At 56.7% G+C, this 20,618-nt stretch overlaps 1 protein-coding gene across 1 annotated transcript; it reads right to left on the reverse strand.

Annotated features, from left to right (window-relative positions):
* Positions 1-15,158: 15,158 nt before the first annotated feature.
* PYCR2 (pyrroline-5-carboxylate reductase 2) lies at positions 15,159-19,115 on the reverse strand. Its single transcript, XM_087424421.1, has 7 exons — positions 18,899-19,115; positions 18,557-18,627; positions 17,354-17,533; positions 17,035-17,256; positions 16,733-16,825; positions 16,383-16,546; positions 15,159-15,823 (listed from the first exon to the last, which is right to left on the reverse strand). Exons 1-7 carry the CDS (start codon positions 18,963-18,965, stop codon positions 15,658-15,660), a joined length of 963 nt encoding a protein of 320 aa, XP_087280547.1. The 5' UTR covers positions 18,966-19,115; the 3' UTR covers positions 15,159-15,657.
* Between the last annotated feature and the right edge of the window lie 1,503 nt (positions 19,116-20,618).

Here is a 20,618-nt window from a genome sequence, read left to right on the forward strand (position 1 = left end):
CGGGCTCACGTCTTCAGCACGACCTCTCCACTGGGAACCAGTGTACCCGACTGCCCCTCCGCCCTACCTGTTCCCCTCAGTAAATGGCTCCACCCTACACCCAGCTAGGCCTCCAGAGCTAGGGGTCGTTCTTGATTCCTATCCCAGATGCTTCAGAATCAATCCCCAGCAAGAACTGTTGGTCTCACCTGCAAAATACACTTGTAGCCACTCACGACCCTCCATCACTCGCCTGGGCAATAACAACCCATCCCCCAGCTCCCATTCCCCACCCCGTAGTCAATAGTCATCTTTAACAAACTTTAATCAGATGTACACTATTAATGTATTCTATTAATTAAAATCCTCCAAAAATTAACTTAAAATTGATCATAGATTTAAATGTAAAATGCAAAACCATAAAACACCTAGCAGATAATGTGGGAGAAAAATCTAGATGATCTTGGGTTTGGCAATGACTTTTTAGACATGACACCAAAGGCATGACCCATAAAAGAAATAACTGATAGGCTGGACTTCATTAAAATTAAAAACTTCTGCTCTGGAAAAGACACTGGCAGGAGGGGCTGGCCCCGTGGCATAGTGGTTAAGTGCGCGCGCTCCGCTGCTGGTGGCCTGGGTTCAGATCCCGGGCGCGCAGCGATGCACTGCTTGTCAGGCCATGCTGTGGCAGCGTCCCAGATAAAGTGGAGGAAGGTAGGCACAGATGTTAGCCCAGGGCCAGTCTTCCTCAGCAAAAAAAAGAGGAGGATCAGCATGGATGTTAGCGCAGGGCTGATCTTCCTCACACATACACAAAAGAAGAAACACACTGGCAGGAGAACAAGAAGACAAGCCACAGACTGGACGAAAATATTTGCAAAAGGCATAACTGATAAAGGACTGTTATCCGAAATATAGAAAGAACTCTTAAAACAACGGTAAGAAAATGAACAATCCAATTAAAAAATAGACGAAAGACCTGAACAGACACCTCACCAAAGAAGATATACAGATGGCAAATGAGCACATGAAAAGATGCTCCACGTCGTATACCATTAGGGAATTGAAAATTGAAACAGTAGAGATACCACGAGTCACCTATTAAAATGGGCAAAATCCAGAGCACTGACAACACCCAATGTGGAGCAGGAGGAGCTCTCACTCGCTGCTGGTGGGAAGGCAGAACAGCGCAGCCACTTTGGAAGACAGTTTGGAGGCTTCTTACCAAACTAAACATACTCTCACCATACGATCCAGCAGTCGTGCTCCTTCGTATTTACCCAGTGAAGCTGAAAATGTACATCCACACAAAGGCTGCACACGGATCTTTACAGCAGCTTTACTTATCACTGCCAAAGCCTGAAAGCACCAAGTGTCCTTCAGTAGGTGAATGGATAAATAAAGTGTGGCACATCCAGACAACGGAATATTATTCAGCGCTGAGAAGAAATGAGCTATGAAGCCATGAAGAGACATGGAGGAAACTTAAATGCATATTACTAAGTGAAAGGAGCCAATAAAAAGGCTGTATACTGTATGATTCCAACTATATGTGTATCTGTGCTACATACTCTATGATTCTTTTACATTCTGGAAAGGACAAAGCTATGGAGACAATCAGAAGATCAGTGGTTGCCAGGGGCTGAGGGGGAGGAATGAATGGGGGGCAAAGAGGATTTTTAGGGCAGTGAACATACCCTGTGATAATATAATGGGGGATGCATGTCCTTCCATGCTTGTCCAAGCCCGTAGAACGTACCACACCCAAGTGAACACTAATGTCAGCTGTGGACTCTGGGCGATGATGCTGCGTCAGTAGGTTCATCTGTTGTAACAAATGTACCCTCTGGTGGGGAGGTTGATAGAGGAGGAGGCGGGGGTGGGGGTAAGATATAAGTGAACTCTGTATTTTCCACTCAGGTTTGCTACGAACCTAAACTGCTCTAAAAAGTAAAGTCTATATAATAAATAAATAAATAAACAAACCTCTAATGGCTTCTTACTACGCTTTGGATAAAATTCAAATTTCTTACTATGTCCTTAAAGCCCAGGTTCACCTTCCTGCCTCACGGCCTGCCGCTCCTCACTTGCTCCCTGAGAGCCAGCCACACCAGCCTTCTCACTGTCCCCGAACATGCCCTGCTGGTCCTACCGCAGGGCCTTTGCACTTGCTGTTGCCTCTGCCCGCAAGGCTCTGCATCCAGACCTTTGCAGGGTTTGCTAATTCTTATCATCAGGACTTAGATCAAATGTCACCTCCCCAGAAAGCCCTCTCTTGTCCGTTCATGAATATCTGTAGGTCCCTTCCTGCCTCCACCAGTTACTGTCTCCCTTATCATCCAGGTTTATTTTCTTCGTGGTACTTAGTACTATCTAAAATTATCTTATCATCTGTTTGTTTAACTGCTTGTTGACTGCCTCCCCATTAGGATGCGGATTCCGGGCTCAGTGACTTTGTCCAGCCCATTTACTGCTGGGTCCCCTGCCAAGAACAATGACCAGCACTCATGGTGGGAACTTCCTCAATATTTGCTGAATGAACAAATTAATTAAAAGATGGGAGTTTTAGGGGAGCTCTAAAGACCGGGAGCCCTCTGAGCCCCAGGCGCATGGCTGCAGGCAGGATTGTTCGCCAGGCAGCCAGCCCTGTGTTGATCTGGAAGTTTCTGCACCTGACCAGGACTCAGTTCCAGCAGGGAACGGGGTTGTGGGTCCACACAGTGGCCCCGTTGGTTCTACGCCGCAGGGCTGACCCAGCGCCTGCAGGATGTGTCTTGGTGAGCAGGTGGACTCAACTTCATCTCCTTCTCAGGAAAATAAGCTTTTAATTTAAGTGTTTGGTTTCCCCAGGCTCAGGGGGACTCTGGCCACCCAGAAACTCCCAGAGGTCCTCGCCCCCCTGGGCATCTCCTGACAGGAGGGCACCTTGTGCATTTTGTGTGGGCCTCACCTGGTGAGCGGGACAGCACCAGGGGCCTGGCCTCCCACAGCCCTCCTGCGACAGCAGGTCCCCGCTGAAACCAGCCTGTGCTTCCAGCCCCAGAGAGCTCCCGGGGGTCCTCGATGTTGGGGGGTTGGGACAGGGCATGGCACGAAGAGCCGGCCCAGGGAGACCCCTGGCGTAGGAGTCTGGAGACCAGGATTTGACTGGCTCTGTCACCAGCTCATAAGGAGGATACTTCTGCACTCTAGGCCTGAGGGACAGAGGTCCTGCAATGTCAAAAATCAGTATCTGTCCCCATCCTTTTGGAGCAAGAAGGCTGCACTGTGCGCAGAGAAAGGAGGAGGATCAAGCTATTGTGGGGAGAGCTTCCCCATCCTAAGTCAAGTCCCCATCCTTGAGCTTCCCTGGACCCATGGCAGAGACCAGGCAGGCGGTGGTGGCATAAATGAGGCAGGGAAGGAATGAGGACAGGCCGGTAGGGGTTGAGGGTTGGGGGTGGGAAGAGAATGTGGACAGAGTCAGTCTGAGGAGCCAGGGGGGAGTCTGGTGGGCCACACCCAGGAACTGGCAGGAGGTCGGGTGTGGGGCCCCGGCAGCAGGAGGACACAGCGGGGGAGGAGAGATGGCCAGGCACAGGTGGGAGGGACAGGGGCTGAGCGCAGGGGCCAAGGGCGAACTCTGGGAAATAACTAGTGCCTGGGGTTTAAGGAGGGGGAGGGGAGAAGGAGGAAGCCAGATGGGGCGGAAAAGAACTGTCAGAGAAGCAGGAGACCCCCCCCCAGCCCCTCCCCAACTCCCAGAGAGCCCCAGGCTGGTGCTAGAGCCATGGCGGGGAGGCAAGGAGAATCCCTCTGTCATTACAATACAAGAGGAAAGCCCAGAAACGAAGAGAGGCCAGAGGCCCTGCAGAGCTGCGCGTGCGCGGAGGGAAGAGCTGTTCAGGACTTAGAGATCTTCAGTGCTAGAAAGGATCTGAGAGGAAGCTGTGGTCCAACCATCATTTCACAGATGGGGAAACTGAGGCCTGCCAAGGTCCCTACTTGTTGATGGCGGAGCCAGGCTGGAGTCAAATGTCTGGGTCCCGGGATCCCCACATCTCCAAGCTCCAGGCACCATTGAGCCCTTTGCCCCTGGCATGTTCCGTGCAGCGGGCCCCAAGGCTTTCCTTCGGGGGAACAAAAATCCAATTAAAAAGCTGACTGTTTCTGGCTCAGCCTGGGAGGCTCGCCGCCTTGGCTCTGGAATTAAAAATGGAATAACAGGTAAAGGGAGGGAGGGGGCTGGTCCCAGGGCTGCTGTGGGACCAGCCTCTCGTTTCCCTGATGGGGCTCCGGCTTCCTGCCCAGGGGCCCTGACAGCGAAGGAGGCTGTGGGGGCAGCTTGGAGGCCCCAGCCCCGAACAAAGCACCAGGCTGCTGTGCCCAGAGGGGGAGCATCTCCAGGGCCTGTGTGTGGGTCGGTGTTGACAAAGGTGGGCCCCGGGCTGGCCTTCAGGGCTTGAGCACCAACCTACAAGGGGGAGTGGACACGGCCCAGGCCAGCGAGCTGTGTGGTCTCCGGCAGCCCAGGACCCTCTCTGGACAAGGAGGGATTTGCCCTGTGTGATCTCCTGGTTCCTCCAGCCACTCTGCTTCTAGACCACGGCTGTCGCCCCGAGCTAGGAATCACCCAAGATGTGTCTCTGTTTTATTTCGCCTCCATTTTTGCTGTTAGTGTTTTCCGTAAGAAGATTCTGAGATGTGTTAGTTCCGTGTCAGCAGCACCACAAAAGCATCCTCGGGGGTGTGCGAGCGTGCGCGTGTGCGTGTGTGCGTGTGTGCGATCCCTTCCCCCACTATGAGCTGACCAAGGGCAGCATTGAGGACCTCGGGCTCTGTAACTGCACGGTGACCACAGCGCAGGCTCATGGTGGTCCCAGCAAACGTTCCGTCTGGATTTTAATGGGAAGGCGGGTCCTCCTGCCAGGCACCCCTGAGACCCCCAGGACGTGTCCAATAACAGGGCCCGGCCTTTCCCATCTTACAGGCCAAGGTCCCTTGGTCCCCAGATGGGAGCCGCTCTAGGTGGGTTCCAGACGCGGGCAGCGCGGGGAAAGGGAAGGAACAAAGCTGGCCCCTCCGGGGACGGGGCGATGAGGAGAGGTCACAGCGCCTCACAAACGTGGGTCGGGCTCCAGGCCCTGCGGTCAGCGGCTCAGCGGCGCTCAGGACACCTTTGTCCCAGGTATGGACCGGGCCTGAGGCAGACCCCATGCGCTGAGGGGCGAGGACACGCCTGGAGAGAGCCTGCTCCCCTGTGGCCTGGATGTCCAGCTGGCCACGCCAGCAGGGAGGCGGTCAGGGCAGCAGGAGCCCCGGCCGCAGCCTGGGCAGAGGCCTTCCCTCTCCCTGATGAAGACGCCGCGGCCCCGCTGGCGATGACCAGAGGGGCCCTCCACGACCCGCTGACCTGCGTCTGCGGCAGGTGGAGGTGGCCACTCCAGCCACGTCCATTGCCTCCTGAGCATCCTCCCGTTTCTGGAAGTGCTGAGTTCAGAACACAGCCCCATTCACCTGACCCCCTCTCACCCGGATCACCGGGCCCTCGTCATCTGCGGGCCTCGGGGCTTCTCCTGCACCCGCCTCCCGCCAGCCCCGCCCACCTCCCGCCAGCCCCGCCCTCCTCCCGTGAGCTCCGCCCTCCTCCCGCCAGCTCCGCCCACCTCCCGCCAGCTCCGCCCTCCTCCCGCGAGCTCCGCCCACCTCCCGCGAGCTCCGCCCACCTCCCGCCAGCCCCGCCCTCCCCCGCCAGCTCCGCCCACCTCCCACCAGCTCCGCCCTCCTCCTGCTGCAAGCTCCGCCCACCTCCCGCCAGCCCCGCCCTCCTCCCACCAGCTCCGCCCTCCTCCTCCTGCAAGCTCCGCCCTCCTCCCGCCAGCCCCGCCCTCCTCCCGTAAGCTCCGCCCTCCTCCTCCTGCAAGCTCCGCCCTCCTCCTGCCAGCTCCCTCCTCCACCCCCTGGTCTGCCCCTCCTGTCCTCCCAAGCTCTCGCTCGTCCTTCTCCCCTCAGCTCTTGAGTCTTCATGATCCCCAGGCTCTGCTTGTTATGGGCCAAATTGTGCCCCCCAAATTCATATGGTGAAGCCCTAACCCCCAGGACCTCAGAATGTGACTGTGTCTGGAGAGAGGGCCTTTAAAGAGGGCACTAAGGTAAAACGAGGCCATGAGGGTGGGCCCTAGTCCAATAGGACTGGTGTCCTTAGAAGGGGAAATTAGGACACAGACCCAGGAAGACCCTGTGAGGACACAGCGAGAAGGCGGCCATCTGCAAGCCAGCAAGAGAGGCCTCAGAAGAAACCAGCCCTGCCCACACCGGGATCTTGGGCTTCCAGCCGCCAGAACTGTGGGAAAATAAGTGTCTGTGGCGTAAGCCGCTCAGTCTGTGCTACTTTGTTATCCAGCAAACTACTATTCTGCTCTCCTCACACAGGCGCCCCCAGAGCTCTCCCCTCCTCAGCTCTAATTTACGCTGCTGGGTTGCAAACTCACGCCTGGTTCTCTGGCCTCTTCTAAGGCTGCCCCTCAGGGGTCTCCACCTCACCCTCGCCTCATCCCGATGGCAGAGTGGGGTGAGCATAGGCTCTGGCCTCTACTTCGAGCAAGCCTCAGTTTCCTCATCTGTAAAAGTGGGGATCAAACACCCACTCCACAGGGTTGTTTGTGAGGACCGGCCTCGCCCTGGGTGGACCTGTCCTTGGCACTCAACGAACAGCAGATGTTATTTCTCTCAAACCTGACCTCCTTCTGGCACTTCCCGGGTCAGTCCAGGGAGTCAGGAAGCTGGAGGTGTGGCCTGGCCTCCACGCCGGCCTCCCCTTCCCGCCCCATCCGTCTCAGGGATCTGTGTTGGCTTCATTAGGTCAACAGTCCCCACCCAGCTCCTACTGAACCACAGCTCTTGTGCTCTGCTCAGCACACAAGGGGGGCCTGGGGGCGGGGGGAGCTCGCTCACCTGCTGCAGCTCAGTGATCTAGAGAATTGATTCTTAAACGATCAATTACGATACAGGTGGGTGTGCTGGGGAAGCCGGGGTGGGGGCATGGGGAGGGGTCCTTAAGCCTTGTGGATTACCCTCTTCAACCACATAGCCGCAAGACTCCAATGACTGTTCTCCAAGGCTTCCTGAGTTTCCCTTCTTAAGCAAAAACAAGCCTGACTCCTCCCACAGCCGCACCTGCCTTCCCATGGGCGTCTTCACGTCCAGCCTCACGAGCCTTCCCGTCTCCGTCCAGTCACCCGCCCCCCAGCACCCACTGTCTCCACTGTTGCCATGTGAAGGATGTTCCAGCACCGGGCATCCGTCCCACCACCACACCCGGGCACCGGCAGTGCCCTCGCCCGGGGTGTCACTCCTGAGCCTGCCCATCGCCCTCACCACCTCTTTCTACCTGGAAAACCCCTCTTATCTTCAAGACCTGTCCGACATCACCTCCTTCGCCGTCTTCCCATTACCCCCTCTCTGCTCGCTCTTTACTGCCCCATCAGAGCGCTTAGCGTCTTGCCATATGGAGGTTGCAGCAGTTTCCTCCGTATCTGCTTTCCCCACCAGATCAGGAGCCCCACTAGAGGGGGAAGAGATCGGGGCTGGTTTTATTGGTGCTCCAGGGTCTGGCACACAGTGGTGCTCCATATGTGCAGACTGAATAAATGACTGAATGATTAAATGTATGCGAGTCAGATTGAGCCGGACACGTCATCCCATTTACTCCTCACACAGTGGAGGAAGGACACAGTTATAGGAAGGCCAGCTTCTCTCTCTGCCCTCCTGTCCCCCTGACCCCCACGGTCCCCTGGGGCTTCTCGTGACCTGGGCCTCCCTTTCCCAGGGCTGGCCCCAAACGCCTCAGGATATGGACACCATGATATCGAGGATCCTGGTACAGGAGTAATTTGCATTTCATGTGCCCATGATAAGATCTAAATAAATACATATTGACTGTAATCGCGCAGGTTCTCTTCTCTGGTTGTCTCCTTTCTGCTCTGTCTCCTTGGATACCTGGGATGTTGGCTGCCGGCCAGGATCAGCTCAATTCAACTTAACAAGCATTTGTCAGCTCACAGGGCAGCAGCTCCCACGCTGGCTGAGGGCCGGAATCTCTGATTCCGAAGTTTGGGGTGGGAGGTGAGGATCTGCCACATTTAGAGGCAGAAAAGACAAGGAGAAGGAATTTCCAGTGGAGGAAATGGGGTGACCAAAAACAGTGGGGGGCATGCAGGTCAGGAGGGTCTGGGGCCCAGAGGGAGCATTTTGGAGAGTGGAGGATAAGACTGGGAACAGAACTCAATACATGTGGTTTCCTCTCCATTTCCCTTAATTTAGAAAGGCAGGCGATCCATCGGTTTGAGAACAGGTGTGGGCACCAGGTCTGGAGCCTTGGTGCCCGGGGAACAGGGGCCATAGGCCCCCCAGACCAGAGCTGGACTCCAGCTCCACCGGGTCTGGCTCTGGGACCCATCCTCCTGGTCAGCCTCCCTGAGCCTCAGATTCCTGAACGACCGTGAAAACAACAGCACCCTCTGGTTATTAGAGCTCACCTCCTGCCAGACACCAAGCCCAGCCCTTATCTCATTTCATCCTGTCTCAGCCCTCCAAGGAGGGGACCGTTATCGTCCTCATGCTGCAGATAAGTTCCTGGAGGGCAAGTAAGTTGCCCAAGGTCACAGGGCTTGTAAGTGATCTGACTCTCGGGGCATCTTGAGCAAGACGGGTGTGTGTTGATTCAGACGGCCAACAAGAAGCCTGGACGCAGGGGCACTCGATAAGCCTCGTGTCCCTCAGCCGGGACGCCCGGGGAGGACGCAGGTGTGTGGGCAGCTGCCTGTCACCTGAACGGGGCGGCTGCCCCGCCTTTCCCACCAGGGATGACGATGCTGAGGGCGGAAGGCAAAGGCTGCGCGGAGGGGAAGATCCAAGTGCTTCCCTCTAACCAACACTCAGCTGCTCTGTTCTGTGAACACATGGAACCGCCCGCCACAGCTGGCACGGGCGCCGAGCCGGGTCGGGGTCTGTGGTCGGGGGTCTCCCCGCACAGGAGTCCCACCAGAGTCAGGCTGCCTGCGCGCTCAGCGGTTAGCGCCTGGCGCCCTCTAGTGGCGCAGGGGAGCCGTTCCTCTGCCGCTGGGCAGTGAACGCGCTTTCCTCGTGGACCCGCCGAGGAGGGGGCATTTTCAGGAGCCGCCCGCTGTCCCTGGGAGCTCGGCTGTGAGACGCCGGGGGGAACTGGAAAGAGGACTTAGAATCCGGAGGCTGGGATTCTGGCCCCAGCTCCCCAGCTGCCTTAGATAAGTGTCTTGGCTTCTTCGTGGGGGAGACGGGGATGCCCACGCCCTCCCCACCTGCCTCCCGGGATCGCTGTGAGAATCCCATTGGATCTGATGGGTGACAGCACCTTGTCGGCTCCAAAGCGCTACTGAAGAGCAACATACTGTGTTCACGAGAAGATAACTCAGTGTAAGTCCAGGATGCTCAGGACCAGTGAGGGGCGGGGAGTGGGGGAGGATCTGGGGCGGAGGAGCCGCGGAGAAGGGGACACCCCCAGGAGAGGGGGTGGTGTGCGCAAGACCGCGAGGCCGGTGGGGTCAGCAGAGACAGACACATCTGTTAGGCTAAAGGGAGCCTGATGGGGAGATGGGGTCACGGTGCGGGCAAAGGAAGTCCATGAATGCTCGTCTGGTTCCTTTCTCTTAATTCAAAAGGCAGGTAGGAGTGAAGCAGGTTATATTTGCTTCTATAAAACAGAGAAAATTAAAATGTCTACTTCTCTGAGCGGGTTTCCAGTGGCTTGGTACCCTCAAAACAAGGTCCCCCCACCCCCTCAACCAAGGCTGTAGGGAGGCCGGTCCTGACTCTGTTCTGGTCTCCTTCCGGGGCACCTGCCAGCGAGCCCTGCAGCACTGTCCCCTGCCTACAGCCCCCACTCCTCACCCAGCTGAGTTTTCCAGTCCAGTCAGAGCAGTGAGGTGGCAATGCCCGCCTGGGGCAGGACAGTTCAGGGCTTCAGGAAACGGGTCTGGGTTTTAGGTACCTGGGCCTTTCCCCTCACTGTCTTCCTAACATCTCCAAACCTCAGTGTTCCCATCAGTAAAATGGGGAAATAATAACTAGGTCATAATTATTCAATTAGAGATTGAATGAGCTTATGTATCTTGCACGTGCCACATTGTGCCTGTGCCTTAGGAAGAAAACACGTGTTAGTTCATTAAGGAAGTGTCTACGTCTTAGGTGACATATGAGAGCTCAACAAGGAACACCGGGCGGGCTTCCCATCTCGGCAAAGAGGAGACCTTGCAGTGCCTGGGGTGCAGAAAGGGGAGGCGCTGTGACTCCAGCTACGCTAAGTCTTTACCCAAAACAACAACCAGCCTGGGAGAAGCACGGGCAATTATTGTTATTTTTCCATTTTAATGAAATAATAATAAATTGAAACTGAAACCAACTAATGACTTGCCTGAGGTCACCTGGCCAGTGAAGATGAGAACCCAGTCCTTTGCTCTGTTACCAGAAATTTACTAACTCAGCTAATTAATATTCACATATCTTAGAATTCAGGGTGGACCTGGAACTGAGAGGCGCACACACACCCCCCCAAAGATGACTCATCAGTTGTTTTTCATCCCAGAGGCAGAGATTTCTCAGGCGCACTAATAGAGGTGCCCGAGACAGAGTGGCCAGCAGGAAATTAGCTAAACTGCAATTGGGAGCTGCCCAGGCCTTTCACCCCAGTAAACCAGACGCCTCCATCGGCACAGCCAGGAACGGCCCAACTTGACATTTAAGCAGAAGAGGTGTCATTCATTCCTTCCTTCATCCATTCAGCTGTGTTTATTGCCTGTAGTGCACTAGGACCAGAGGAACGGCGTATGACCCAGCCCGTTCCCCAGGGAGCACCCACTCTGGTGGGGGAGACAGACAGGAGACGATTACCACACAACGTGGTAGATGTCAGTGGGGAGGAGGCCCAGGTGCCCAGAGCCCAGAGCAGGGCTCCAGCCCGTCGTGGGGGCTAGAGGCACAGAAGGGGTCTAGAGGGAGATAAGAGACTGGGGCACCGAGGACCTGTCTGCCCGCCTTTGCCGAGGAAGACGCTCTCATGCCCGGGTGTCCCTGGACACAGCTCGAGACGAGCCTGACTGCCCACCTGGGGCAACCCATCCTGTAGAGCACGGCTGGCCAGGGCAGCCGGCAGCCCCTGAGGGTTTGTAAAAGGTATTTTGTGAGTGGGTTACACCCTCACATGACTCCTAATCAATACAGTGGGAAAAGGTTTATAACAAAACGTCTCACTCCTGCCCCTGCCCCCATCTACCACTTCCCCCATCCCCTCCCACACGTACCCCTTTTCTTGGTTTCTTGCATATCCTTCTAGAATTTCTTTATCCAATTTCCTATTTTCCTCCTTTCTTACATAAAAGTAGCATCCTATCCACACTGGCTTGGACCTTGAAGAGAGGCGCATTTCATTTTCAAAATGCACTGAGTTCACGCAGTCACCATATCTGTTTCTGCCTGTTCTGGTTTGTTGGTAAAAGTGAAGCACAGGTCAAGGCTTTAAGGCATTTTTTTTTTTCTGTGTGTGTGTGTGTGTGTGTGTGAGGAAGATCAGCCCTGAGCTAACATCCGTGCTAATCCTCCTCTTTTTGCTGAGGAAGACCGGCTCTGAGCTAACATCTATTGCCAATTTTCCTCCTTTTTTTCCCCCAAAGCCCCAGTAGATAGTTGTATGTCATAGCTGCACATCCTTCTAGTTGCTGTATGTGGGACGCCTCCTCAGCATGGCCGGAGAAGCGATGCGTGGTGTGCGTCCGGGATCCGAACCCGGGCTCCAGTAGCAGAGCGAGCACTTAACTGCTAAGCCACGGGACCAGCCCATAAGGCATTTTGATTCCATGCGCAGAAAGGCCTGTCTACACTGCCTGGCTTGGTGAGGGGAGCGCAGTCAGCCTCTCCGGTGTCCCTCCCGAGAGTGTTGCTTAGTAATCGTCACACTGGAAGCAGGTGGTGTTTGTGTTCCCGCCTGGCCTGCCAGTGGGAGCAGGGAAACATTTTCTGATCTTTTAACTACGGAGACCACGCCTGCTTATGGCTATCAGCCGTGTAAGGAAAAGAAACAAGAAAGAAAGAAATCAAGTGAGAAGTTGACCTCCATCCACTTCCCAAAGTAACTATCGTGAACAGTGGGGGCAGGGGGGTTGCCCCCATTTTATAGGAGAGCAAAGTGAGGATAAGGAAGTGTTTTCTGGGGTCCTGGGGGATCCAGTTATGGGACGGGGCTGGAGGGCTGCTCTAGGCCGGCTGCCCCGGGGTCCCGAGGGCAGAGGAGGGAGGGAGCCAGGACGGGGCGGGGGGTGGTTAGCACCCGTCCTTCCTCTCTCACCCCTCCCTGCTGCCTTTTTCTCTGCCTCCCCATTTCCACATCTCCTCTGTGTCCACGTCTGTGCTCGGCCCTCGTGCAACTCAGGACGAGGAGTCTTACCGACGGGGGCACACCCAGGCCTCGCGGACGCTCAGCACAGAGGGCTCAGCGCCCACCTGTGGGAAAGGCTGCGCTGACCTGCACGCCGGCTCTTACTGCTGAAAGGCTTGCAGGGGGCATTCGCGTGCCTTCCTGTGGCTCAGGACACGAGCTCCGGGACCTCCGTCCAGGGCCTGACGCACTGGGGTCCCCCTGCCCACCTCAGGGAGTGGCTAGCCCCTGGCTCTGCCTGCCTGCAGCTCCAGCCCCGGGGTGGGGCCGCCCTGGGAGAAGGTGGGCAGCTGGGAGGGGCCGGCCTGGGGAGAGATGGCCAGAACTGTCTTCCAGGGGATGACCCTGCTCTCCCTCTCCCTGGGGACTGGAGGCGCAGCCACCTCCAGGCAAGTCTGGCCCTGACCGCACTGTCGAAGCTCAGAAGGGAAGGACAGGGGTCCTGGGCAAGGGGGAGCTCACCTGAGCCAGGTGGACCCCACACACGAAGACATAAACCCGGGCCAGGCAGGTGGTAAGTTCTCAGTCAATGTGTTGGTGGATTTGGGCCTGGGAAGGGGCGGGGGAGAGAGGAGGGGACAGTCTCCTGTCACCTGGGACAGCTCGCCAGCCAGCCTAGTGCAGAGAGGACAGATTGGGTATCGGATGTGGACTTGACTCCTGGTACTACTGGCTAATGGAAAGGTGGGCAACTTATTTCCGTTTTTTTAAAAGCTTTATGAACTGTAATTTACACATCATAAAATCCACCCACTTTAAGTATACAATTCAACGACTGTATGTACAGTTGTGCAGCCATCACCCCAACCTTATTTTCAACCATTTCCACCACTCTAAACAGAAACCTCGCGCTCTTCCCACTCCCACCCCAGCCCCTGGCAACCAGTCTCTGTCTCTGTGGATTCGTATTTTCTGGACATTTCATATAAATGGATTCATAATTTGTAGCCTTTTGTGACTGGCTTTCACTTATATTTTTGAGGTTCATCATGTTGTAGCATGTGTCAGTACTTCCTTTTTGCTGCCTGATAATATTCCATCGTGTGGGTGTGACACATTTTGTTTACCCATTAACCAACAGATGGACACTTGGGTTGTTTCCACTACTTGACTATTATGAATATGCTGCCATGAACGTTCACATGCAGGATTCGTGTGGACACATTTTTATTTCTCCTGGGTAGATACCTCGGAGTGGAACTGCTGGGTCATATGGTAACTCTGTTTAACATTTTGAGGAACTGCCAGGCTGTTTTCCAAAGTGGCTGCACCATTTTACATCCCCACCAGCACCACATGAGGGTTCTAATTTCTCCACATCCTTGCCAACATTTTTATTTATTTATTTATTTTTGGTGAGGAAGATTTGCCCTAACATCTATGCCAACCTTCCTCTATTTTTTTTTTCGTATGTGAGTCACTGCCTCAGCATGGCTGACAAGTGGTGTAGGTCTGTGCCCGGGATCTGAATCTGCAAACCTGGGCCGCTGAAGTGGAGTGTATGAACTTAATCACTATGCCACAGGGCTGGCCTCCAACATTTTTTTTTTTTTTACTAAAAAGCCACATTAGTGGGTAGAAGTGGTATCTCATTGGATTTTGACTTGCATTTCCTTAATATCTAATGATGTTGAGCATCTTTTCACATCCTCATTTGCCATTTGTGTATCTTCTTTGGTGAAATGTCTAATCAAATCTTTTAGAGCAACTTCTTTAACCTCTTTGAGCATTACCTTACTCTTAGTTATACCCAGGTCCTCAGGCCATGAGATTTTATGTAAAGAGTTTGCAAAGGGCTTACCATATAATGGGGCTTAAAAATGACAGCTCTTGGTATTGTGGAACTTGTCACTTTGGCCCCATGGGAAGAGCCTTCCCCACGGGCCCTCAGGGTTGGAGTTGGAGCCAGGGCTGCAGGAGGGTGAAGGACGAGCACCACTTGCAGGAGGGTGGTTCCACCACGTTCTACGTTCTGTTGAGCAATTCCACAAGGTCCCGTGTCATACCCACCAGCACCTTTTGAGGAAGCATGACCTCCACATTTATGGATGGGGATGAAACCTTGAGGTCAGAGACATCTAGTAAGTTCTCCAAGGTCGCTGAGTTGAAAGTGGTAGAAACTGAGATTTGAACTCAGCGCTGACGCTGATGCCAATGCCACAGGCAGCGAGCTCCAGGGGAGAAGCGCCGGGCACAGCAGCCCCCACGCGGAAACCGCAGGCCCAGTGCAGCCGTGTGGACGGCACACCCAGCCTTGGCTTCTGGGAGGCAGCAGAGCCAGTGGCTAAGAACAGGGACGGCCCCACCACTGACCACAGCTCACCTGGGGTCACAGCTTACCCCGTCTAGGCCTCAGCATCTTCTAGAACGTGAGGAAGAGAACAGCTCCTCCCTCAGGGGGCGGCTGGAGGAGCCAACGCTTAGCCAGGTGCCTGGGCCCACAAAGCAGGCAGCTTCCTCCCGTGTCTGGGCTCCTGCCTCCCCCCACCCAGGCCACTTGGCTCTCCTCTGCCACGAGCGTCGGCCCATCCTAGGACACAACCTCCTGAGCCTGATCCTGGGGGCCGGGCTGGAGCAGAGCGTCATTACAGCTCTCGGGCCTGCACCCTTAGTTCCTCTCATCCCTACTTCGTGCCCTTAGACAGTGCTCCCCACAGAAGCAGGGACCACCTGGTAAGGGCCTCGAGTTCTCTAGAATGATGACTTAAGATGAAGTCTAAGAAAAGCAGGATAATAAAAAATAAAACTTTATTAAAGTAGCTACACTTAGCAGCACTGAAGAGCACTTTTTCAGTGGTACTTGCTATGAAGCAAGAGTTAAAAATAAGCATAGTCTCATTTCGTGCATTTCTGATTAATTATGACAATTCTAAGTTGCTTACTTTCAACTGAAAGGAAAAAGTCCTTGTCATGTTTTGTACCTCTCACCTCCCTGACCTGGCATCAGCTGACCCTGCCTGGGCTCCACTGGGTCCTCTGGGGGACCTTCCTACCGAGCCTCTCTCTCCTGCAACAGTGGGAGGCGTACAGGCTGCACCTGGCTTCCAGCATCGACCACCCCTTCAGAGCGTCTTCCAGCATGGGACAGGAGGGACTCTAGTGCTGCCTGGTCTGAACAGATTTAAGGAGATTTTACAACAAGGATCTGAAAACTGAAAATCAGAGCCTGCCCTCTCCCTGCACGGTTCCTCAGTCAAGGGCTCTGGTCACAGACGAGGGCAGAGGCTGCCTTAGTCCTTCTTGCCTCCCGGGGCCGGGTTTCTTGTGAGGAGCGTCCCTGAGCCGGAGGGGGTCAGCGTGGACACTGTGGGGGACTCCAGCTTCACTCTGTCCAGGAGGGTCTTCTTGAGGGCGGCTGGGGAGATCTTTTCCTGGTCAGCCATGGACTGCAGCTCTCTGCAGACAAAGCCCCAGAGGGGTTGAAGGAGGAAGGCAATCAACCTCGCAGTCAGAATTTCACGAGGCTTCCCGTCCACAGAAGCCCAACCCTTGTTGACTTGACACCACCAAAAATCAGAACCCCCGACCAAGTAATCCCCAAGCTTCTCAGAACATGGATGGGTTACCACACAGATGTAGAGCTCCAAGTGGTACCTGTGATCATATGGGGAGAGAGAGAGTGGAAAATCACAGGGTCTGGAGCCATGGACTTGAAGTCAAATCCTGCCTCCATCACTTCCGACCTGCTTGACCTTGGGAAAATCCTCTCTCTGACCCTCAACCTCCTCATCTATACATCAAAGCTTATCCCAGCTGTCAGAACTGCGGCGAGAATTAGATGAAGTAGGGCCTGTAAACACTTAGCTGAAGTCTAATTAATCGTGGTTATTAACAGAGCACAGACTCCAACACTGCTAACGGGACCAAAGACGACAGGTTGTGGAGGCCGGCGCCCGGCCCACACCAGCGGCCGCCTGGGAGTGGAGGGCCGGCGCGGAGGAGGAGAGCCACCCACCGTGTGCGGACGCAGGAGGCCTCCACCGCGTTGATGAGCAGGGAGCGGAAGCCTCCACTCTCTAGGAAGTGCAGGGCGTGGATGGTGGCCCCCCCGGGGGAGCAGACGTTGTCTTTGAGCTGGCCTGGATGCTGCTCCGAGTCCAGCAGCATCTTGGCAGCCCCCTACGGCAGGAAGCGGGCATTAGAGGAGAGAGATGCTGCTGCACCTCGGGACGGGCTTCCCCACGCCCACCGCTCTTCCCCTATCCCCATCCCAGCTTCCCAGCCAACCCCTGACCCCAGCTCAGTGACCCACGGGAACCCCCATCCCACAGCCTGGTCCAGAACACACAGGGGGCAGATACTGACCAGCAAGGCCTGGGCCCCCAGTCGGACCGCCAGGCGCCGCGGCAGGCCCATCTTCACCCCACCGTCGGCCAACGCGTCCAGGGCCATGAACGCCTGTGGAGACACTCACTGAGTCCCGGCCGCGGGCCCTCAAGGGCGCCCCCTAGAGTCTGCTTTTCCCGATGACTGGAACTAGCTCCAGGGGTCAGCCTCCTCCACCAGTCGCACCCAAGAGGTGGGCGGCACCCCAGCCCGAGCCTGCCCGCCAGCCCATCCTGATCATCTGGGTGCCCAGAAGCTGAGGAAGTGTACGAGGGCCTTACGTAGGCAGGGCCGCTGCCGCTGAGCCCCGTGACGGCGTCTATCAGGTCTTCCTCCACCTCAGTGCAGAAGCCCACGCTGCTCATGAGCTGCTCCAGCAGCCGCCCATCCTCCACCAGGGCGTGGGTGCCCGTGGCGTACACCGTGGCGCCCTCCCGCACCACTACGGGCGTGTTGGTCATGCAGCGAATCACCTTGGGGGCCGGCTGGAACGCCATCAGCTTCTGCGCAAGGAAGAGGGCCGAGTGGGTTGCCAGGGCACAGCTCCCACGGCCACCCACCCCTCCCCTCACACAGGGACACCAGGGCTGAGACGGGCACCTTCTCCACAGAGCTGATGGTGACACCGGCCGCACAGGAGACCACGATGTGCCTGGCCTGGACGTCGGCCCCGATCTCGCCCAGGATGAAGGGGATGATGTGCGGCTTCACCGCCAGGAACAGCACGTCGCTGTGCCTCACTGTCTCCTTGTTGCTCCGGGTCAGGTTCACACCCATCTTCTGCAGGAGGAGACTGCCGGCTCACAGCGAGGGGCAGCCTCACCAGGCCCAGGCCCTCCCAAGGACTGGCCCAACCGCCCAGTCCACCCTCCCGGCTGCAGCCTGAACTCCCTGCTCTGTCACCCCAGGGCCTGCCCCTACCCCCACAGGCCCAGAGTTTTCCAGCGCTGCTACTGGGCAAGTCTTGCACAGATGCGGGACATGGACAAGCTTCTCCATGGCACCCAGGAAATGGTGTCTCCCACCCCACCACTCCTCTGGCACCCAAGGCACCCCTCTGCCAGGTAAGAAGGTTCCATGGCTGGAAAGTGGGAAGGGAAAGATGAAATGGTAGTGCCCGACAGCCAGAAGCAGAGCGGGGTCAGGCCTTATCCCAGCCCCGGACACTTGCTCATCAGCCTGCATGGTCTCCCTGTGGTCCAGGGGCTGGCTGGAGGACACCGCCCCTCCAGGACTGCAAACTGAGAAGCGGGGCCCTCCAGGGCTAGGAACACCAGCCTCCCTGGGCACAGGACACGGCCTGTCACCTGCCTCATTACACATCCTCCCCCACACTGCCCAGGCTGGGGGTGAAGACTTGGGACATTCTTCTATTAAAAGAGGAACAACTAACTCATCAGGCTCTTTCTCCACACGCTCATTCATGCTCAGAATAACTCAGGGAAGTGGCTCCTGTGGTTTGCACTTTATAAATGAGGACACTGAGGCTCAGAGTAGCTGAGTACCGTAACGTCACACAGCTAGTCGATGAAGAAAAACGAGTATTTCTTGGGTACCTACTATGTGCCAGGTGCCCGCCACACACAAATACGTCAGTTAATCTTCTAACCACCCCAGCGTCCGGATCTGAACCCGAGTCCGCCTGCCTGGGTGCTCCCGCCACACTGAGCTGCCCCAGGGAAGGTGGGGGATCGTGATGCTGCTGGCGGGGGGGTCCGCGCTGGCCACCAGCACCGGGGCTCAGCTCATCAGGCCACCCTTCTGCTGGGCCTCCACCCCCTTCCCCACCCCCCGCCCCCCTACCCTGAGCGCGGACACCGTGGGCAGGTCCAGTTCCGGGGAGCTGGCTATGATCTTGCGAGCCGAGAGGATGCCTGCAGAAGACGCGGCCTTTCAGCTGGGGCTCCCGGCCGGCGGTTCCCACGCTGTCCGCGGAGAGCAGGATCGCCCCACAACGCTCCCCCGGTGCCGGCCGCGCCTCCCCCCCACCCCCGACGCGGGCAGAAGACTGGCTGCCTACCAGGACCCGCAGCCCCCAGAGCAAAGCCGCCTTCTTCACGCGCTCGTCCACGCCCGCGGGGCGGGGGCGGCGCCCAGCCCAGCCCAGCCCAGCCCAGGGCCCGCCGCGCGCCCGCCCGCGCTCACCTGCGGCCGTGAAGCCCCGCGCCAGGGCACAGGCCAGCTGGCCGGCGCCGATGAAGCCCACGCTCATGGCCCGGCTGCGCGTGTTCCGGCGGCCGCAGGAACCCGCTCGGCGCCGCCGGGGGCGCCCCGGGGGAAGGCGGAGAGGGCGAGGCAGCGGGCGGCGGCGCCCCGGGGGCGGATCCGGGGAGTCCCACAGCTTCCGCTCGCGTCCGCGACCCTCCTCGCTCGCCCGCAGACCGCGCCGCAGAGCCAGGTGGGCCCGCCCCTCCAGGGCGGCCAATCCGCGGCCGGGAGCTCGGGGCGGGCCAATCCGCGGCCGGGCCGGGGCCGTGCGCCCGCCTCCTGCGCACGGGATTGGCCGGCGGACCCTCGGCCGCCGCGCGCGGAAGCCGGGATCTCCGCCTCGCGAGCGCCCCCTCCCGGCTGGCCCGGGGCCCCCGCCCCGCCCGAGGGTGGGGGTCGCGGTCCAGACCCCGTGGGCTCAGGGCAGAGGCCGGGCGGAGGGCTGGCTGGTATTGTTTCCGGCGCCGGCCACCAGGTGCCCGCCGTGGGCCAGGGGACGCCTCCAGGCTGCCGACTTGAGCGGCTGAGTGGGACCCTCCTGGCCGGGGCTCAGACGGGAGCGCGGAGACCCGTGGGCCCCGGCCGGGCGCCCCGGTGCCCGGGACCAGCGGGGCTGGAGCCGGGAGCCCCGCCTCCCCCGCTCCCTCCGGCCGCGCGGGGAGGCGGCGGGGGGCGCGGTGTCTTCACTGGAACGTGCACGGTTCCCGCGAGCTGGTCTCCTTCGCTAGGCTGCACAGAGGGTCGGTTCCTGTTTAGGAAACGATCGGCTCCTGAGGGCCTGGCTCAAGTGTGACAAGTCTGTGACTCCTCTTCCCCCCGCCCCCACCCCCGCTTGCTTTAAAAGGCTCCGCAAATGCGACGTTTCCTTGTCCTCAGTAGTCAATGTAAGGACTAGGGGAACAGGTGGCAGAGAAAAGCACAGAGGAAGGAGGTGGCGTCCCTCGAGGACTCGGAAGAGCCGCAGAGACCCTCAGTTCCCCTCCGCCTCTCCACCAGTGCTGCCACAGCCCTTTCCCTGGAATCCGCACCCCCAACCCCAGCAGGGGCCGCCCTCTGCAGTTTCCCTCTAGTTGATCACGTTCCTGAGCAAGTCCCGGGTCCTCAGTTTCTGCACCCTGAAAAGTGAGGACCCAATATTTACTAGTAAGCAAAATAGTATTTCTGTAACTTTTTCTGATTAGAAAAGTGATACATGCATATTGAGGAAAATTTGGAAAATACAAAAAAAGTAAAAGCAAGAAGGTCAAAATCACCTGTAATCACACTTCCCAAGGAGAGTTTTTTGCAAACATTTTTGGTGTATTTCCTTAGATTATTCTGTGCATACACACCTTTTACATGATTGGAAGTAAATGATATACATATGGTTTTGAAATATCTATACTAGACATACAATAAGCCTTTTCCAATGTCACTGAAAAGTTATTTAAAACAAGATTTTAGTGACTACTTAGCATTCCGTAATATGGATGCACCATACTACTTCAGCTGTTCTCCCAAAGATCAACATTAGGTTTATTAATTCAATATATTTATTGAGCCAGGTTCTGGGGATGCAGCTGTGAACAAAACAGAAGTCCCTATCCTCACAAAACTTACATCAATTTTTAAAATTACTATTTGTTCTACTGTGATAAAATCTTTGCCTGACTTGATT

This window comes from Ceratotherium simum, chromosome 36 (genome assembly GCF_057802395.1).
Source record: "Ceratotherium simum simum isolate JZ-2026a chromosome 36, ASM5780239v1, whole genome shotgun sequence".
NCBI lineage: Eukaryota > Metazoa > Chordata > Mammalia > Perissodactyla > Rhinocerotidae > Ceratotherium > Ceratotherium simum.